At 41.1% G+C, this 21,559-nt stretch overlaps 1 protein-coding gene across 1 annotated transcript; it reads left to right on the plus strand.

Annotated features, from left to right (window-relative positions):
- Positions 1-1,087: 1,087 nt before the first annotated feature.
- On the plus strand, positions 1,088-18,191 carry slc6a4b (solute carrier family 6 member 4b; the record flags this gene model as incomplete). The annotated part of the gene is given in 13 exon segments (XM_083784816.1): positions 1,088-1,310; positions 3,465-3,599; positions 4,389-4,608; positions 4,727-4,865; positions 4,985-5,119; positions 5,747-5,850; positions 11,074-11,212; positions 11,657-11,767; positions 12,411-12,542; positions 13,886-13,985; positions 15,414-15,514; positions 17,227-17,394; positions 18,059-18,191. Coding segments are annotated over 13 exon segments (1,788 nt in total). The 3' UTR covers positions 18,140-18,191.
- Between the last annotated feature and the right edge of the window lie 3,368 nt (positions 18,192-21,559).

Genomic DNA, 21,559 nt, shown 5'->3' on the forward strand with positions numbered 1-21,559 from the left:
GTCTTTTCAACCAGTCAGTGCTAAAAGCGGTGAATTTGATTACAACGTCATTTTATTAGGTTTTCCTAACGAGTGATGTTATGCCACAGAGAGGCTATTCTCGGCTGTCTTCACCAAACTACATTAACCCATGGACCAGGAAAGATGTTATTTATAGCATCAAACTTTCACTGATTTGAGAAACTTGCAGGTCTATCCAATGAGAGAACATTTGTGCAAACACTCAAGTGCAATTCCACATTGGCCATAAAATGTAATATGATGATTAATAGCATCATCCATATTTAACTCTGTTATTTATTTATTTTTTACACTTTTGAAATTGAATGTACACATTTGATATACACCTTTTTTTCTTACTTAAATCATAGAATAATAAACTTAAACATATTTGTAAAAGAGCGGGAATTGTGTAAATTGTACTATCTATAACTTAATTATTCAAATTAAACAAAATGTGTTTCATCATGTGAATATGTTTTGTTCGTTAACTTCAGTAAATGCATATCTGTGTGAATCTTTTCAATTTGACGATGAATTTGTTATGGAAACAAACCAACCTGGATTTATCACCTGTTGCAGTGTTTCCACAGAATGACACGTTACAGTATAGCCTATGCGCATAATCATGCAATTAAACAGCAACATGCTTGATTATGTTTAGAATAATAACATCAGTCTGACAGTCTCTACAAGATAGTGCCTGAAGAAAACATTTATTATCTCAAAAAATGTTGTGCCATCTATAATTAACTTCCCCCTTTCAAGAGACCTTTTCTGCAGTAATGAGTGCAGGTTGAGTGCAAAAGGACACACTGACATCTTTCTGAAACTGACAGGTAGGCTATGTAACCCAAATGGCAATGCCCAGTGAATCAGGCTTTGACACTGACAGGTCTGACAGTGACAACTAGGTGAGCCAAATGCCCCGTGCATCTTTAGAGAGCCTCCTCCCGAACTCCTCCCACTCGGACCTGTCATCGATATTAATGTACGAAAAATCAGCTCTCTCTCTCTGAATCTCGCCACTTTTTTCAAACTTCACGCAGGAGGTGGACTGACTTTTGATAGGCCGAGTCCACCAACCATGCCCCAACAAGAGTCAACGGTCTTGGCAGTGAGTTTAAGCGCCCAAGGCTCCCCAAACCCCGGATACAACAACAATGCTGTTCCCGTGCCAATCATCACACGAACGGACTCGAGGGACAAATGGAGCAAAAAAATGGATTTTCTCTTATCTGTCATTGGCTTTGCGGTGGACCTGGGAAACGTTTGGAGATTTCCATACATATGTTATCAAAACGGAGGCGGTAAGAGTTTTTGAAATTTCGGACCTGGTATAGCCTATTGTTCCCCTTAATTTTTACTCGTTTGTAAAACTGTTCTAAAATACCGTAAGCGTTTAGCCTGCATGCTTCTCCAATTAGGCTACAGCCTACTTGGCATGCTGTAATACACTGATCAGATAAGATGCTATTTTGCAAACTTTATTTCAAGCACACATTGGCATACATAAAATACAACTCAAGTGCTGAACATAAAAAGAGAAAAGGGTACAAACAACATCTAAAATAAAATAAAATAGTTAAAATAAAATCATAATAATGAATAAATAGATGAATAATAAAATAAAATAAAAATAAAATAAGAAATAACAGTAAAAGTGCAGGTTGAAATAACACTAGACTAGAAAAAGTGCCCTTCTGGGCACAGGTCTCCACCAGGAGGATAGGAGAATGTGTGATGTTTGGCAAAATGTTTAGGAGTAATTTAAACATGTTTGTTTGGGTGTGTGTGTGTGACGTTTACATTGCCACAGCAAAAGTGGAACAAAACAATGAAAATTAGAGGTAAAAACACTTTTCGGCCAGTTATAGCGCCACCTTGAGGCTGAGTTGAAATTGTTCATGTGGCATTTCTTCCTCGGCCTAGTGGGAATGTGCGTGCACAATTTCACGGAAATCACGCGATGTGTTCATGATTTGCAGCATTTTGTTTGAAACTGAGCACTCCTGTGAACTTTGGAAGCCAATCTTAACCAATCAGGATGGAGTCTGAGAAATCTGAAAGACCCGTTTCGTTGAATGGCTCTAGAGAGACTGTGTACCAATTTGCGCGATGTTTGGACAAAATCTGTAGGTGTACTGTGCAAAAACTTGTTTTGCACAAAGCGGCCTCCTGGTGGCGCTATAACAGGCCGTTCTGGAAATTTTGGGGCAGAGGTTCATCGTTGGCATCCAGGGAGTGTGTGTGCAAAATTTGGCATCGACCGGGTTAACGGTGCCGGAGATTAGCTGCTCACGGACACACACACGGACGGACACACGGACGGACGGAGTGCAAAACATACTCTCCCCCCATGCCTTCGGCCTGGTGGAGACAATAAGCCAGGCTAAAAAGGTGTTTATTTTAAAGATATCCACACTGTGGTTGGGGCTATGTGCCTATAGTGTTACATAAAGGTGTCTTATGAGAGAGTAGGCACAAACAGGAGCTGTCCTTGGTATTGAACTGCATCTCTCCTGCACCTTATGCATGCACCCTGTGTTCCCTAAGAAATAACAGATCTTTCTTAGATATTGTGGAAGGTTTTAATTTATTTTCTGATCATATTTTGGATCCTTGGATACTTTCTTTCTGGTGAGTTGCTAAATGTATTGACTTCATCACGAGCAACCTGAGCAAAAAGACTAGACAAAGAAGGAAGTAGGCCTATTAATACATATTATTTACACCCGTGTGAAGTGAGTGGTGCAACCCCGTGTAGGGGTCCCCGTCAGGGTGCCGGCCCGGTTCCGGCAAGCCGCCCGGCGTCCGAAACGGTCGAGAAATGACAGAGTTACCGTGTGGGGGTCCCTGAAACATCCAGACCTCCAGGAACGCGCCCAGGGGGCCGGCCCGAGGTTCTGACGAGCCGCCCCACGTCCGAAATGGTTGAGAAATGACAGTTACGTGTGGGGGTCCCCAGGGGGTACTGTACTGTACTGTACTGTACTGTACTGTACTGTACTGTACTGTACTGTACTGTACTGTACTGTACTGTACTGTAACACCCAAAATCATCATATATACAGTTAATGTGTGTGTGTGTGTGTGTGTGTGTGTGTGTGTGTGTGTGTGTGTGTGTGTGTGTGTGTGTGTGTGTGTGTTAGGCTGCGCAACAGTGACACTTGGTTGTGAAAACCAAACGCACGCTATTTTCATGCTCGGACAGACACAGCCAGCCAGGGACCCAGGGACACACATAGCTGTCTATAGGAGTGGTTGCACCACTCAAAAAGTCAACACATCCTAAAGTAAAAAAAATAAATACACATTAAGTCTTTCTCAAAACAGCCAACAGAACAAATTATTCTACAATAAAAAAGAAAGACAAAAAGAACAATCTTATATAGCCTACTGAAAACGTCATATCACTGACCTTGATGAACATGATGAAATCTACCTTTGTGTAATCTCTGCAGGGGCGTTTCTCATTCCTTACATTTTGATGGCCATCTTTGGTGGAGTTCCACTCTTTTACATGGAGCTGGCACTGGGCCAGTTCCATAGGACTGGTGCCATTTCAATATGGAAACACATCTGTCCAATTTTCAAAGGTAAGGTTTCTGCTATAGGCCATTGCTGGTATGTTACGTTGCTGCGCACTATGGGAAGAAGGAAATTGCGGGAGTTGACTCCACATGTAGTAACGGATGGGTTATTAGTTATTATTATGTGTCCTTATTAGTGTAGTGTAGTCAACACGTTATGGCTCATACACACTGCCCGGTATTTCCTCCGATTATGCTGTCGGGGAGCATTTTTGGCGCTGGCCGACAAAACCGCTGATCTGACGTTAAGCGGTGCCCAAAAGGTAGATCAGGATCTACCAGTAGATCACAAAGGCTTTGCAGGTAGACCACATGACATGGCCCTAAAAATATATATAATTTTAATATAAAAAACGATTTTTGCATCTGCCGCTTGAGATGACCTGAGATGACTTGATTGATTGACATCAAAAAGGGCCTGTCAGCTCAAACACACAATGCAATACTTGTTGTTGCGTACAATCATCAGTAGCAAAGTCAAATACCAAAAATAAAAACCCTACCATTTCCATTTCCCCCCCTCTACACCACTGTATGTAGCCTATGAAAGGCTCCTCAATTACATTTTGTAACTATTTTCAGCAATGGGATGATAGTTTTATTTGGTGGGTATATGAGCTGGTCGTTTTGAAAGTAGCTCTGAAGTAAAAAAAAGTGTGGGCAGCCCTGGTATAGATGATTATATATACTGTATATATATTCATTCCGTGGGTAAATCCCTGTAGGCTACCCACATATTCCTGTTCCAGGTATTGGGTATGCCATTATATTATTATTATTTTATTCCTGTTCCAGGTATAGGGTATGCCATTTGTATCATCGCACTATACGTGTCCTTCTACTACAACACCATCATCGCCTGGGCACTCTTCTACTTCTACTCCTCTTTCTCCATGGTGTTGCCATGGGCCAACTGTGACAATGCGTGGAACACCGCCAACTGTACCAATTATTTTGCCAATACCAGTGTCATCTGGACAAATTACTCCAGGTCTCCTGCAGAGGAATTTTACACGTACGTAAGTGCATGTAAGTGTAAGTGAAAAAAAAGATTATAATAATTATGAGAAAACAGGATTGGGGTCCAATTATGCGATACAAAAAAAGCTGATTTATGCATTTCATCCTGGCAGGAGGAATGTTCTTGAGATCCACAAATCTGATGGGTTACGTAATGTTGGCGGCGTTCGCTGGCAGCTAATGCTCTGCCTATTTCTCATCTTCACCATAGTATACTTCAGTCTCTGGAAGGGAGTGAAAACCTCAGGCAAGGTATTGGGGATGCATTTTCCCTAAATAATAGACGTGTAATCAGTGGATAAATAGCATTGTGTGTTTATTTTTTATCTGTACTCTCTATCCTCTCTGTTCATGGGTTTGTTCCATGCCAGGTAGTGTGGGTGACTGCCACCTTGCCCTATGTGGTGTTGTTCATCCTGCTGATCCGTGGTGCCACTCTGCCTGGTGCCTGGAGAGGTGTGGTGTTCTACCTCAAGCCTCAATGGGACAAGCTCCTTGAAACCAGTGTGAGTTGTAACACAATTATTCACTCTTAGTTACAAACGGATGTGAAATAACCATATTTTACATTTTAAAAAATCTAGAAAAGAGAAAGGTAAAACTGTCTAATATGTCTGGTGCTTTGAGAACTGGCCCTGTGAAAAGCATCGTTGGAAGTCAGAGCAGTTGTAAGTGCTTTGGTGCCATGCAGGGAATATGGATGAGATGAGATGAGATGCATAAATAACCCACAGACCAGGATAATAAGATGCATAATTGGTTTAGATTCCCCCCCCCCCTATTAACAAAGGCCTCCCTTTCTGTTTCACTCACAAATACCTAATGTTCTCCCTTCTTTTTTTCTGCCGCATGCATGCTCCTCTTCAGATCTGTCAGACTCAGAACACAGCTGTATTGCAACTAGATTAAGGCTATCGTAGCGCTTTTCAGCTTGCAAAATGTTATTATAGATATAGGTCACAGTAAATAATAAATATATAGATCAAATTACATTTTGGTTTGGTTGTAGCTAAGTCTACTGAGGCAAAACAAAAGCAGGTAAACTTAAAGTATTTTGATTAATAATTTGAGATTTTTCATTGGGTGATGAATGAATGAATATACATTACTGTATATATATATTATTTCTGCAGGTATGGGTAGATGCTGCTGCTCAAATCTTCTTCTCTCTTGGACCTGGATTTGGGGTGCTTCTTGCCCTTTCGAGCTACAACCCTTTCACAAACAACTGCTATCGGTAAGAACAAAGCATTGCATTCAAGAACAATGACCGATGTAGCCTTTTTATTTGTATTTGTTCTATTCATTTGGTCATTAAGGTCCACAGAATAAGCTCTGCCGGAAATATTGGGATACCCCACCTACCATAGAAGGGATAGTTCAGATTTTTTTTAACTTAAGCTGTATGAAATACTTGCCATTAATATAGTGGTTGCAACTGTATTAATTAATTGCCTGAGTCCCGTGGTGGTCAATATTAAGTAGTTCTGGTCATTTTGTGGGGGGCACTGGGGCCACACAGTAAAAGTAAATTAATTTACAAAACTAACGTCATTTGTATTGTTGACCTATTTCTAAAATATTAGCGCAACTTTCGTTCAACTTTGACACCTCTATCACATGGAACTATTTTTTGGGCGTAGTGATATGGACACAAAAAACATAGTTCCGTGTGATAGAGGGGTAAAGATTTACAAAAGTTCCACTGACCTCATCACATTTGTGATGACGGCTATGGCCATTTTTAGGCCAAGTAAAACAGTTTATTAAGTATACCTGGTTTTCACCTTAGCACCACCCACCTGAACTCTCACCCACACACTCTGGGCACACCTAAGCTTCCATGGGCAGCCAAAAGAAGCTGTCTGCCGGCGTCTCTTTCGGGTTTTTAGACAGCAGAATGCCGCTGGGGCAAGCTTTTCCGGGAATCTGGCCGACGCAGCAATCTGCCGTGTGGGTGGAGCTTCATTTCCATCCACCAGCTGTCTAAAAACCAAGGTATATTAAATGGAGGTAAAGTCACCAACGTCATTTTTTAATTCCAGACGGCATATTCGTCGCACCATGGGAGCCAAACTGCACCCGGAAGTTCGGCAGAATGCACTGGACTTAATGAGAGCTTAGTGACCAGCTCATGAACAAACTGTGTACACTGTGTAATTTTATAGAGGTATCTAAAGAGCAAAAAGTACGTTTATGAACGTGCCAAGTATCACAAGACTGTCCACTGTTTCCTGTCTGGCAGCCAAATCTTGCGATACTCCCGGAACAGAAACAATACCTGCTGCTGTTTAAATCCTCAGATAAAATGATGTACTGTGCACATCGAAAAGCAACTGATTAGAAAACTAACTGTGATGTCTTCTTTTATATAGGCCTGAACCGATTATATGACAAAGGTAATGAGCTGGTCAAGCTTGTTCCATTCACTGGTTTGTATTCATGTAACTTCCGGTGCGAGATTTGGCTCCCTGGTTGAATGACAGCACACGGAAGGTCCGAAAAGAATGCAGGCGAGCTGAACGTCAGTGGAAAAAGGATAGGCTAACGGTGTCATTTGACATTTTGCGTGATAGCTGGCGAAAATACCAGCAAAGTGTCAAAACTGAAAAGATGAAATACTTTTCAGATATCATTGTAACTAACTGTCACAAACCTCAGGTGTTATTTAAAACTATAAATGATATACTTGACGTCCCCCAGCCTATCTGTCTTGATGCTTCCCCTGAAAAATGTGAGCTCTTTTTACAGTTCTTTATTGACAAAGTGGCCAACATCAGGGCTAGCATCCCTACTTCGACACATGACCCTTCTACTGCTGTCACCTGCCCCAACATTTTGAGCCTGTATCCCTTATTCAGCTACAGGAAATAATTTCCCAAATAAAACCAACTGGCTCCCCCTTAGACGTCCTTCCCCCTCGGCTGGCTAAAGAGACCAGTGGTGCTACAGGGCCGGATCTCCTATTGATCATAAACCAGTGCCTGGCAGGTGATGTACCAGCAATTTTTAAACATGCTGTGGTACAGCCGCTGCTTAAAAAGCACAACCTTGATCCTTCTATCCTATCCAACTTTCGGCCTATTTCCAAGCTCCCATTTAATTCCAAAGTTTTGGAAAAATGTGCCCTGGCCCAACTGATGCCCCATTTGAACACACATGGCATTCTGGAAGTGTTCCAGTCCGGGTACAAAGCCCTCCACAGCACCGAGACTGCACTGTTAAGAATCTTTAATGACATATTTTTGGCTACAGACTCTGGTGACTCTCTCATTCTGGTGCTCTTGGATCTTACCGCGGCATTTGACACTGTAGATTACAGTATCTTGCTCTCTCGCTTGGAGCACTGGGTTGGCATTAAAGGGCCAGCACTAGAATTTTTTAGATCTTACTTGTCAGGGAGAAGTTTCCGTGTCACCCTAGGGGATGCCACATCCACCACAGCATCCCTCCATTGTGGAGTGCCACAGGGCTCTATTCTTGGACCAATTCTGTTTATGTTGTATCTGCTCCCCCTAGGATACAGCCAAATTTATTTGCCTCTAAAGCGTAACAAACCTGACTCCTTAAAACCACTCCTTGCTTGCCTCGAGGATGTAAAAGCATGGCTGGCTTTAAACTTCCTAAACTTCAATGACAGCAAAACTGAAGTTATGGTGTTTGGGCCCACACAAGCACATGTGTCCCCTCCTGGTGTTTTAGGCCCCCTTGAGCCCTTCTTGAAGCCTACTGCCACCAATCTAGGTTTCAAAATCGACTCTGACCTAAAGATGGACAAACAAATAAATGAAGTAGTAAGAAAGAGCTTCTTCCAGCTTAGGAGGCTATATCTAAGGTTAAGTCTTGTCTATCCCGCTCTGTGTTTGAAACTGTAATTCATGCTTTCATGACTTCCCTCCTTGACTACTGTAATGCCCTGTATATTGGAGTAAACCAGGTTTCCATATCTCGATTACAGCTAGTCCAGAATGCAGCTGCTAGGTTACTTACAGGCACACGTAAGCGAGACCACATCAGCCCTGTACTAGCCTCCCTCCACTGGCTTCCTGTGCGATACAGGATTGACTTCAAAGTATTGCTCTTTGTCTTTAAGTGTCTAAATGGTTTGGCACCCATTTATTTATCTGAACTGCTGAAACCCTATGCTCCGACACGGACGCTCAGGTCCTCTGACCAGCTTCTCCTGGTGGTGCCTAAAACCAGGCTGAAGCTCAGAGGTTACCGAGCTTTTGCAGTGGCAGCTCCCAAGCTCTGGAATGAGCTGCCTCTGCACACAAGACAAGCCCCCACCCTCCAGGTGTTTAAGTCACGCCTCAAGACTTACCTTTATTCCTTGGCTTTTCCAAGCACAGTATGAGATGTTCGATGTTTAATGTGACACTGTGCATGTTGTTTGTGGTTGTTTTGTGGTTTTTCAATGAAGTTGTTTTTTAATGTTGAAGTTTTTTTTTTAAATGTTTTACTGTAAAGCACTTTGGTACAACGTTGTTGTTTTAAAATGTGCTAAATAAAGATGGTATGGTATGGTATGGTATGGTATGAAAGTGTCATGTCGCAGCACTGTCACATGACCATGTCACTTCCTTCTCTAATCTTCCTTGCTAAAAACCCGGAAGAGACACTGGCAGACAGCTTCTTTTGTCCGCTCATGGAATTTTAGGTGTGCTTACACTGACTGCTGTTGTTGTATCATAAAAGGGGAGGGGTTAGGCAAGGCCTGCAGTTTAGGCTATAAATGAAAATATCAACATTACAAAAGTTAAACGCATATAGGTCAAGTTCAAGTACATGAACATTATACTTTTTTTAGATATCTTTTAGCCTTTTTTATATTTTAAAAGCATGTATACAGCAGAAAGCCAAACTAGGTTATAAATGGTCCTGCTTAAGGGGCCAAATACATTTAGAGTGGCCAGAGACAATATTATAGCCCCTGTGGGGGGTAGACGACAAGCCGGCAGCAGAGGCGTGGTAGCCTGAGGGACCGTCTTGTGGTGGCACTTGTGGAGAGCTGGTAGAGGAAATGTATTGAAACCAGGAGAGATTCAGCTCCTCATTCAGGCCCATGGGTTCCAAAGTGGTTAGAGTGTGTATCCAATAGGCCTCTCTGCATAGCACGTTCTTAATAATGTCACCAACTTGCGAGGAGTTGGTGGTGATCTTTTCAATTCCCCAGAATCATAGTGATGCTGGGGTGCCATTGTTGGCCTGGCCCAGTATGTAGTGCCTAGCCATGGCATAATCAAAATTACCAGTGCGTATTGCAGTTGTGTTCCCCAATTCTTATTTTTAAAGAACATTTGGTTTGGCCAACATGAGCATTTCAGTAAATTATACCATGTGTAGAATTGTAGTTAATTGACCATATGCAGACTGTGTCCATCTTGCCAGCAAGGTGGAAACTAGGTGCAATTTCCCATTGACAGCCCATTCATCCAATTAAAATCCTATCTGATTGGATTAAACAATGTCAAACTCACCAACATTGCAGCTGTACGAAAAGCTTGAATTATCCTTTTTTATAAGTGTTTGTTTCATAAAAATCCACAGTAGACATGTTATGAGCTACTTCCTGTCAAGACATTCCTTGCAGATGATTATTTTTCTAAGTGTCAGAGTTTGGAAGTGCTCGTTATCAGTAAAGCAACATCCTGCTGCCCTCCTGCATTATGTGCAAATTCAAAACAGGTGGTACGCAGGCAGGGCTGGACTGGCCATAGGATGTACCGGGCATATTCCCGGTGGGCCGCGACCGTAGGGGGCCGCCAAGAAAAAAGAAATGCCATTGCCATCATTATAATTTCACTTTACCTGTATCAGTGAGTGACAAATTCGCACGAAAATGACCGGGCCGAATTTTTGTCCCAGTCCAGCCCTGTACGCAGGGCCGTTGAATGATATCCAACCAGCACTTCCAAACTCCAACACTTAGAAAAAGAAATCACCTGCAAGGAATTTCTTGACAGGAAGTAGCTCATAACATATGTACGGTGGATTTCTATGAAACAAACACTTTGCAGATAGAAAGAGGATAATTCAAGGCTTTTCGTACAGCTACAATGTTGGTGAGTTTGACTTACAATCAGATAGGACTTTTCTGTTTGGATGAATGGGCTGTCAATGGGAAATTGCACCTAGTTACCACCTTGCTGGCATGGATGGATGCGGTCTGCCTGTGGCCAATGTAGGATTTCATTTTGAACCTTTTGCCAGTGCTGGGGGCACAGACGGTCTCAGGCTACGACATCTGAAACAGAAAAAGAGGGGGGTCTGTAAAGATATTGGACATTCGAGGGACATTCTGAAGGACATGCCAGTTTTAAGTGGTTAAGCTCATGTTAGTAATGGTAGCAAGTAAAATAAATCTCTTTTGATCTTTCACATCACATTCCACCATAACTGTATATATTACAACAATATGGGTTTGAACACAGTTTCCCCCCCGTTTCTTCCTCAACAGCGATGCTATAGTGACCAGTCTAGTGAATTGCCTGACCAGCTTTGTCTCCGGATTTGTAATCTTCACTGTGCTAGGCCACATGGCAGAGAAGAGGCACGTGGAGGTAGAGGATGTGGCCAGGGATAAAGGCAAGTACAGCTGTATGTTCATGTTGTGATCATTCATCTGAGAGTTAAATCATCACTGATAATTTTACAGTGTGGGGCAACTTAGTAAAGCCTCATTTATACTTTGTTGCACGACTGTGCCAGAACTCGATCACCAGCAAGACTGTTCTTGAACGAAGTTCAACTCATCTTCATTGTCACATCATACATTGCACCATTTTATGTTTACACCAGGTATAAAGGAATGGGTGAAATTGTTTAGTGCAATTAAGCTTCTGCTGAACTGCAGTTAGGCCTACATATAAAGAATAAGTAAAAATGTAAAGAGAAATATGCATACAATTACAATATAAGGATAAATCTACAAGGCACCACTGGTTCTGTGATATGATGATCAAAGGTACTTTAGTGGTCTGCTATCTATTTAGAGGCTTAAAACATTCACTGTGACACTCCTTTTTTTCATATTCGCAGGACCAAGTCTACTTTTCATTACTTACCCAGAAGCCATTGCCAACATGTGGGGCTCAACATTTTTTGCTATTATCTTTTTTGTGATGATGATCACCCTGGGTCTTGACAGCACGGTAGGAATTGTGAACAATTAACACTAAATGTTACCCATTAACCACTTAAGACATATTTTATACTAAATATCGATTACATTGCAACACATGCCTTGTTGTAAGACAATGATTATGTGTTGTCTTAATCAGAATGGAATAGATATGCAGGAAATGGGAATTTGGAATACATGTACATAGGATCTGAGACATGAGCCAACTCTTACTGCTTCTAAATCTATGCTGAAAACTTTAATGTTCTCCACCAGCTTTTTGTAAAAAGAAAAAAGAAAAAAAAGAAACAAATATACACTTTGTTAAAGAAATTTAAGATATTTTTATTTAGACAAACATGCCATACTTTTCTTTTTTTCCCACAATGACTTGTATACTTTGTTCTGATGCTAAATTAAGACAATTGTGAATTGTTTGTGTTAGGTAGAAATTTGAACTATTAAATATGCCAATGCGGTCCCCCCTGGGCACTGTCAAATGGGAAACACGACAGTTTTTAGGCAGTTTTGAGGCAGTTCGGTTGGATGGTGCCTGAGTTGTGTTAAAAATTGGCTTATTATGCCCTTAAATACATTTTCATGTCTTATGTCTCTGAATTGCATTTGTGTATGTAAATCAAGTTGCCTTGCCTTGCCTTTGCTGTGTATCTTAGTTCGGTGGGCTGGAGGCAATCATCACTGCTGTATTGGATGAATACCCAGATTATTTCTCCCACAGACGAGAACTCTTGGTTCTGGGCTTGGTAGTTGTCTGCTTTTTGGGCTCTCTAAGTACCCTCACAAATGTAAGTAACCAATAGAGTATTTTTTTTAAATCATGAATCAATATCAGTCAGAAGCACAATCAAAAATGTATTTCAATTTTCTACAGAGCATCTTGAAGATGTCTTGATGAGGCTGAAGTGATATTAGACACTAGAGCAGATGAAATTAAAGGGGTGTTTCACTCCTTCTGGGGTCATTTTAATCTACTCTGGCTTTTGTGTGCACCCCAGACAGTTTCTAAATTGCTTGATTCAACATTTAGATATTTGATATTAATTTTATCAGACCCCTTTCTAGTCCACTTGCCAGAATGTGAACTCAGTACTGTGTACACCAACGTTTTATGTTAGAAATGTTGAGTATGGGTCCTCAGCATTTAGAAACTGCCGGATGCTAACTTGTTGAGCAATTTTGATAATATGTGACCATACCATTAACAACCTATAAGGGGGGGGGGGGAATCATCATGGCATGTGACATGTCAAACTAGGGGGTTTTCATGATGCTGAATCCATTCCAAGCATTTGTTTTGCACAAAAACATTCCTTGGGCTAAAAACGGCCTTAGCCATCAAGTGGCTATGGCCGTTTTACATACATTACATACATACATACATACATACATACATACATACATACATACATACATACATACATACATACATACATACATACATACATACATACATACATACATACATACATACATACATACATACATACATACATAAATACATACACACATACATACACACATACATACATTTCAGAAGTTTTAGCAGTTTTTAAGGACCCACTTTTAGGCCAGTGCACCAGAGCAAACTCTTGCCTTTTTTTAAACCCTACCCATTTTAACCAAATACATACATACATACATACATACATACATACTGTACACACACACACACACACACACACACACACACACACACACACACACACACACACACACACACACACACACACACACACACACACACACACACACACACACACACACACACACTCACACACACATACATACATGCGCACTCTGCTTGCGCAAGAAAATATAAAAATCACACCTGTGTGAAGTGAGGGGTGCTCTTATCATCATGCATCATGTCATGAACAACTGAATTTATGTGATTGGTTGGTTAAATGAGACGTGTGGGGACAAGATTAGGGGACATTTGACCTAATTTATCCTTTCATTGTCAATGTCAAATATTGAGACGTGTGGGGACAAAAGCTGTATATAGGAGGGAAAAATATTATCAAAAGCCCAGCTCTACGAGACACTGCAGACCTGTTATTTCTGAATGAATTAGAATTTATTGCTTGTAGTTGTTTCATTATCTTGTTATACTGTACAATACTGCCAGGGTGGAGCCTTTGTGGTGAAGCTGCTGGAGGAATTTGGCGTAGGTTGTTCCATCATTGCAGTCGGTTTCCTTGAAGTTATTGCAGTTTCCTGGTTCTATGGTAAGCAAGGAATTAAATAGTGTTTTATTTATTGTACAGTGTGGCTTTGAGTTGTTGACCACAGGGAAAACAAGACTGGTTCTAATAACTCAGAGGCTCCAATGTGGATCTTGGACATCATTTGGCCACTCTATGACATCAGTCATTTATGACATAGGCCTACTAGAACCTCGCGCTCATCTAGCGCCATGTGTGTGTGTCGCAGTGAATACTCTGTGTCTGAGTGAGATACACACAAACCGTTCATTTTGAACAAAAGCAGGCAGCGTGTGTTTGGCCGTGAATAAGAGACAGAGATAATCCAAGTGCGTCCGCTGTGTTGTAGCTTTCCCTTGTTCGATGCCATACAGAAAAGGGCTCTTTTACTTTCACTTTGAACACGGAGCAACAGACTGACTGCTGCTTGTAGTAAAGACCCGCTGTGATTGGCCAGTAGTCGCACATCGCCAACCCAACTCGATGTCTCCCTTTTGACTTATACCTGTCCATTCAAATTTCAAACTCTAGACTGCTCCAAAGTTATTAGTGCAGCCGCGTCCGGCAGCCGGCGAAAACTAGAGTTCTCAACAGGCCCCAAAATTAAGGCCCGGCCCTACCTGGGCCCTCATCAAACGGTGTACACTCAAGAGAATGTCCCCATTATCACCCTTAGATCTCCATATACTGTATGGAACTGACCTGTTCTGACATTCCATATGTTGATCTGACCTCATCAAACCCTGTACACTCAAGACATGCTCCTTATATGGCCAGTACAGAATTCATTCCATGTTGATCTGACCCCCCATGCCAAAGCGCCAGCGCTCGCCCAGCAGTCTGCTCGCCCAGCAGTTACGCGACCTCGCCCTTAGGCATCTTACTGGTTGACTTCCTTTATATAACTGCAATCGCAGATTACTATGAAAACTTGCAAAACTAGTCAGTCGCTTGGTCGATCACGCCTCCATATATGGTTGCCAGTCCATTACGCCTTGTGACGTCACGCCTACAATCGCTGTTATGCCCATATATGGAGATCCCTGATGTCATCAATATTAAGCTCATATATGGGCTTAATAAACAGAGTCAAGCTGGAGACATATCAAGTGAAATCCTACCAGTGGCTACCAGTGGCGGCGAAGAATAGAGTTCTCAACAGGGCCGAAAATTAAGCCCTAACTGGGCCCTAACTGAGGTGGCCCGAGGCCCCGCCTGGCCTTAGTAATTAGCACACATTTTATGCCCTACCCGGCCCGAAAACGTGAATAAATAAATATATGACTGACTGACGCACACACACACTTCTAGACGGCTTGCCTCCCACAGAGCCACGGCGTAACAAAAAGTCTAACTATGCTTTGTGTGAAGAAAACCGCATTTCAATATATATAGATATAATAGTATATGTGATAATGTATTTGTAATGTCTTACTGTGAAATCCTTTGCAGGCATCAACCGGTTCAGTAATGACATCCAGGCAATGTTGGGCAGTGCTCCAGGGTTGTTCTGGAAGGTGTGCTGGGTGGCCATCAGTCCAGCGTTTCTAGCGGTAAGAGCTCACACTGGAAAATAGCAGTAGCGAACATGCTTTTCTTTTTCTTTAAAGATTTATTTTCTGCCTTTTTAGTGATAGTTTCAAGTGAAGATTGACAGGAAGGGGGAGAGAGAAGGGGAGAGACACTCAGCAAAGGTCGTCATGAACGGGACTCAAACACGCGACGCGCTGTCAGGCCAGAGCCTATGTGGCATGCGCCTGGACCACTAGGCCACCGGGCACCCCGCAAACATGCATTTAAGGGTGAATCTGTAACTTCAAAAGGAATGAGAGCACTCGTCACAAAGAACAGTCTCTTACTCGATGCACGGTTCAGAAAGGATTAAATTAAAACGAAAAGGGAATTATTATTATTTTAAAAACATTTTAAAATAGTGAAAATAGCCGTAGAGATTGTAGATCTGATATTTCCACATATGATGTAGGGAGGTACTTCTGCCTACTTCGGGTGCTGTACAGCGGATTGTGAGATTAGCCTTGGACATAAGGATTATGATTTTAAGACAGGCCGTAAAAACATTAGAAAGGTATATTATAAATCCCCATGACTATAAATAATTTTGATGGAAATTACATTAACATGCATTTGGAAAATGAATTAGGGAAATAAATACTATGGCTTAGAAACCCTATGAAAATGACCAGTCATTGTTTAACAAAATTCAGATTCAGATGTATTTGCCATTGTGTATACACACAGGAATTTGTCTTGACATTAACGTGTGTGCGTTCAATTATTTTTTCACATAAAAACCAAGACACAAGACAACACAGTGCAGGGAAAAACATAAATATAAAGTGCAGTTATAGTATATAGTGCATCATTCATTTGCCGGTGTCAAAAGTGCCAGTGTCACTGTCACTGGGGGGGTGGGGGAGGGAGGGAATCTAGAGTCATTGAGCAGCTGAGGAGAAAAAACTATGTCTATGCTCTACGGCAGGCTTTCGTAGCCTTCAGCGGCGAAGACTTGGTTACCACACTGACAGGCTTGATTGACATTTGTATAGGTCAATACAAATCTGCTATGAGGATAAAACCAGAAAAAGCACTAAGACTTGGTTACATCAGGTATAAAGTAAAAGGAAAACGTGACAGCTGTATGGAAAAACGGAGCAGTGTGGTAACCAGGTCTTCGCCCTTCAGCAGCCGCAACCAGGGTGAGGAGGCCGTGGCCAGGGTGGGAGGGGTCGGCCATGATTCTCCTTGCCCTCCTCAGTGCCCTGGAACTCAAATGATGAAAGCTTCTAAATATTCGCAGGAAAATAGCAGATCTTGCAATGCACTTTGAGCTTGTGGGCTGTATTTTGCGTGTCTTAAGTACCAGGTCTTATTCCCTAACTTGAGTAAACTAAAGACCTGGAGGTGTGATCAATGCCATTTGGCTATTCTGAGTGGCCAAAGAGCATTGATCACACCTCCAGGTCTTTAGTTTACTCAAGTTAGGGAATAAGACCTGGTACTTAAGACACGCAAAATACAGCCCACATGTAGATCTGCCATTTTCAGTGTAGAGATGTTGGTGTAGACTAGGGAAATAAATTAGGGGGCCATGGATAGACCCCGGGGAGTAATTCTGTATACAGTTTATGCAATAATAACGTGTGCTTAATGGTTATCACAAAATCCCAAGGAGAGACAGAGAGAGATTTCTAAATATATCTCTTCAGGATTGGTTCCACAATTCTTACCTATTTTTTCTTTTTAGTATATCATAGTGAGTTCCCTGCTGAAAGCACCACCCCTTACGTTGTTTGACTACAAGTACCCTGAATGGAGCATCTCAGTGGGCTACATCATTGGGTTCTCATCCTTCATGTGGATCCCAATCTATATGGTATACAAACTAGTGTGGACCCCTGGATCACTTAAACAGGTCAGTAGATCTCATACAGTTTATTCATGTACATTTTTTTTACATTTTCGACAAAGTAATATAATTATATGAGATTTAGCAACATGTGACAGCACACCCCTTAACCACTTGACCACTTCAGCATCCATATTCTGGAGGGAACATTTGCAGAAAATAGCCAATCGACAAGCTTGTGTAAGCTTGTTGTAGAACATCTATTTTCGGCAGAGCGATTTGGTGTAGAGGGGGGGAAAGCAGACCCAGTACAGATTAGTACAGAGCCAACCCCTGTCATCTCAGTCAGTACTACTTCACAAAGTATAGAGGGTTTAAGCCCTACCTTGTCGTATCATGAATAGCAGAATATAAGATCTACCTACTAAGCATTCAGTGTTGTGCTGTGAGCTTCTATCTGCTATTTTCAGTTGGTTTATTTTAAAGAAAATAAATGAATAATAATAATAATTGAAAAGTTTTGAATTTTTGAAAAGATTGTTCACACCTAGAGTTCGGGCCATTGTGCACCGTTGCACTGCTGATACAACTAGCACAGCACTCCATTAGCCGACCCACCCATTAGCCAATTTTTTATATAGGATTTTGGGAAAGTCCAAATTTCTCATTCATCAAGTACCCAATGCTGTTTCTAATTTGAGACCCTTTCTGTCCCGATTGTTGCTCACAGCGTCTGGCAGTGTGTCTGAGACCTGAGAGGACTGTGCCAGACATCCACACAGACACCCTCAACATGACTCCAGTACCATAAGAGCACAGAGAGGTTGGCCTATAAAACAGGGAACACACTTGTGAATCTTGATCAGACCAACCATGTATTTTGTAGATTGCCTGTGACCAAATCTGAACACCATATTTAATATTTTTGGTAGCAATGTACATGTATTTGTTTACATATTCTGCTATTTCCAACAGAGGCATGAAGATAGATACTGATACCCAACATCACCACCAACTGGCAATGATGTCATTTACATACTTAGAACTTAAACTAGACAGAAATACAAATGTGTGAACACCAGTGTTCAATTATGTAATAAAACTACATGAAGGGACAATAGAGTTTACAGAAGATCCACCAAACCTACTGTACTAATAGGTGTTCTGTTGGGCTATGTTAGCTATTCATTTTGATTAATAAGGCTACCTCGAGTGTGACATGTAACATGGAACAACTAAAACATCTGTTACATGGTAATATCCTGGTGGATCATGCTGTTATGCAGTAAAATCTTCAGTCTTAATTTGTACCTCCGAATTAAATTAAGTCTGATTTTACTGTGTATGCATGCCATATTCTAGCAAGTGCAGGAGTTCATGTATTGGCTCTTGCTCTGCTGAATGATTTAATACTTTATTGGCAGAAATGTAAACGGTACAGAGAGTACTGTCAAACACACAGTCCAAAAGGATATCACAGAAAAAAGTCCTTGCGGTCTTGTTTCCATTCAGGTCCTGGGATGTTTCTCTCCTAAGTTACCTTTCTGTCTTTACTGTGCTAAATGAACATAAATAACATGTTGACACACACACACACACACACACACACACACACACACACACACACACACACACACACACACACACACACACACACACACACACACACACACACACACACACACACACAAACAAACAAACAAACAAACAAACACAGAATTTCAATTGAAGCAGTGATCCAAGATGTAAGAATTGTATGTGATTTCATGTGACAGGTTCTTAGTGGGTTTTATCGACTGTTTATTGTACAAAAGCTGAATACTGTTTATGTACTGTACACAATAGTGGACATATTGGAAAATATGTCAGTTGTGGATACCAATGTATTTGTGTGACAAACTTCTAAGCAGATATTGTGTGTGGTTTATAAATGACCCATGTCTACGTTTACACAGATTCTGGTTTTTCAATGCTGTATTTTTACTTCTGATCTAGTATTTGTATGGAAGTTTATAACAGCTGCTCAATAGCCTACTCCCATAAAATGTAATGTGCCACCCCCACAGCTATCTGTTATGGATATGACTGAGGCCTTCAGACAAAGAACAATATAAATGCATAATACCAATACAAGTTTTCATATACTGTGTACAGTAGGTGATGTCTTCAACTCCTTATCCAAAGACTGTAATGTCTGAGTGCTCTGTGTATTGAAAGCTATAGAAAGTAGAGGTTGTGTACTAATTTGAATCTTGGGTCTTTGTCTGAAGTATTCAGTTTACTTTACTAGTTTTTGCCTTAAATGTGCCTAATTATTCTATGTGCAAGAATTGTAAATGTTGTTTTATATTGTGCCTCTCCACACAAAGAAACAAAAAAACATGTATTTTCTGATGAAACATTGATTGAGACATTATACTTTGTGTCTAAATCAGAAATGTAAATTAATATACAGTATAAACCATCATAGAGATGAATGACTGTTGTGGTTTTTAGCAGCTACTCATTTTCAATCAGGTAGGATGTGACAAAATATTGCCTGTCACAAGCTCTGAAATGAACTATTATAGTGGGTTTCAATCCACCATGTATTTGATTTAATAGAATGGGTATTATGTAAGCCCAATTTATCCTTATTCATATTTCATAAAACCATTTCACTTAAATAGACTATAGTCTAAGCGACGAAAACAAAGTGTTGTTTTTGTAGTTTTTTTAAACTAACATTTAGGTCATTTATTTAGAAGGTGATTTACATACAGTGTACTGTATCTATTTTAAACTTGTTCTCATTCCCTCATGCCATTTCATCTCAGCAGCAAGATATTCTAATTAACAGGCTGATTTGCAATATCCTGAATTAATCAACAAGGCAATAGAGCAGCTTCTACCTTCAAATGCTTCTGAATGTTTTATTTAACAGATAATCCCCCGCCCCCTACACAGACGCACACTCATTCCCCTCACAACCTAAAACAGACACATGGACAAACTATGGCACAAACAAAACCATTTCCACTAGCTCCCCCCAAAGCCCATAGTTATTCACACTGTCCTGGTTGTCAGGGCCTGAATGCTTGAAAGATCACTGGTATGAGAGATAGAAGAATGGAAAGTGGAACACACGATTCCTCATTTGGGTACTGGTTGAGGGAAGCATTGATCAAAGCCCCTTTGTGTGAGCCACTACCGCAAGAGAGGTGTCTGCACAACAGACCAGCAGAAGAGAGAGACACATGAAAGGAGCACTGCTGATTGGATGGCCTCTAGCTCTTCCATCTGAGATGAACAGCTTTGCAGTGATTACTGTGCAATAGGGAGGGAACACAGTAGCTGCATAGATATGTATGCGTTTACCAGATTTATTACATTTACATTTAATGTAATAAATGTATGTACTGTAGTAATAGTAGTAGTAGTAGTAGTACAGTTGGTGTCTAATACTGATCAAATAGCACTTAACAAGGAGGGAGAAAATGCTGCATTAACAGTTTCAATTGTATTGATAGATATCATGTTATGTCATACAGTATCAGTACATAGTGTCATAATCTGATCGCCCATGGCTGTGTACTTGTACGTGAGACAGTGTACTTGATATGTATTGTGTACTGCCTGAACTGTAGCATACTTTATAGTTAGGCTACGAGAGACATCTCAGACAGCAAGGTCAGCCTTGCTGCGGTTTAGCGGTTATTATTAACAAGTGTTGTTGTCACGTCATTGGGATCCAGCTCTATACATGTCCAGCTCTGTATATGTTCCTGTGTGTGTAATAAACTTTGTGAACCTTTAGCGTGATACTGTCTCGTGTCGCGTTATTGTTCTCCCGGGCCCGCCGCCGCTGTCGCCGTACCAAAGGTATACTTCAACCGGATTGTCACACACCACCCAGCCGGCACCACTACGAGGGTCCAGTACTTAGAGTTTACAACACATAGCTTACATGCAAATCATCATTATGGATGCTTGTAAGCCCAATGATGTCTGGAAACAACTGTTCATGTTCATGATTGCACATAGAAATAAAAACAAATATCAAAATGTAATTACAGAGGGTCCTTAAACTGATTATGATGCATCAAGACGTGCTCTTTAGTCCACACAGTAAAAGATGCCATGGACCTGTCCATTTGGATATATTTGTAGACTGAGTTTGTACACGTCTGTGGTCAAATCATGCCCCCCAGCATGTGATGTCATGCCAATTAATGGCATTATGGTTCCTCTG

Source organism: Protomyctophum parallelum, assembly GCF_964188405.1.
Source record: "Protomyctophum parallelum genome assembly, chromosome: 15".
Taxonomy (NCBI): Eukaryota; Metazoa; Chordata; class Actinopteri; order Myctophiformes; family Myctophidae; genus Protomyctophum; species Protomyctophum parallelum.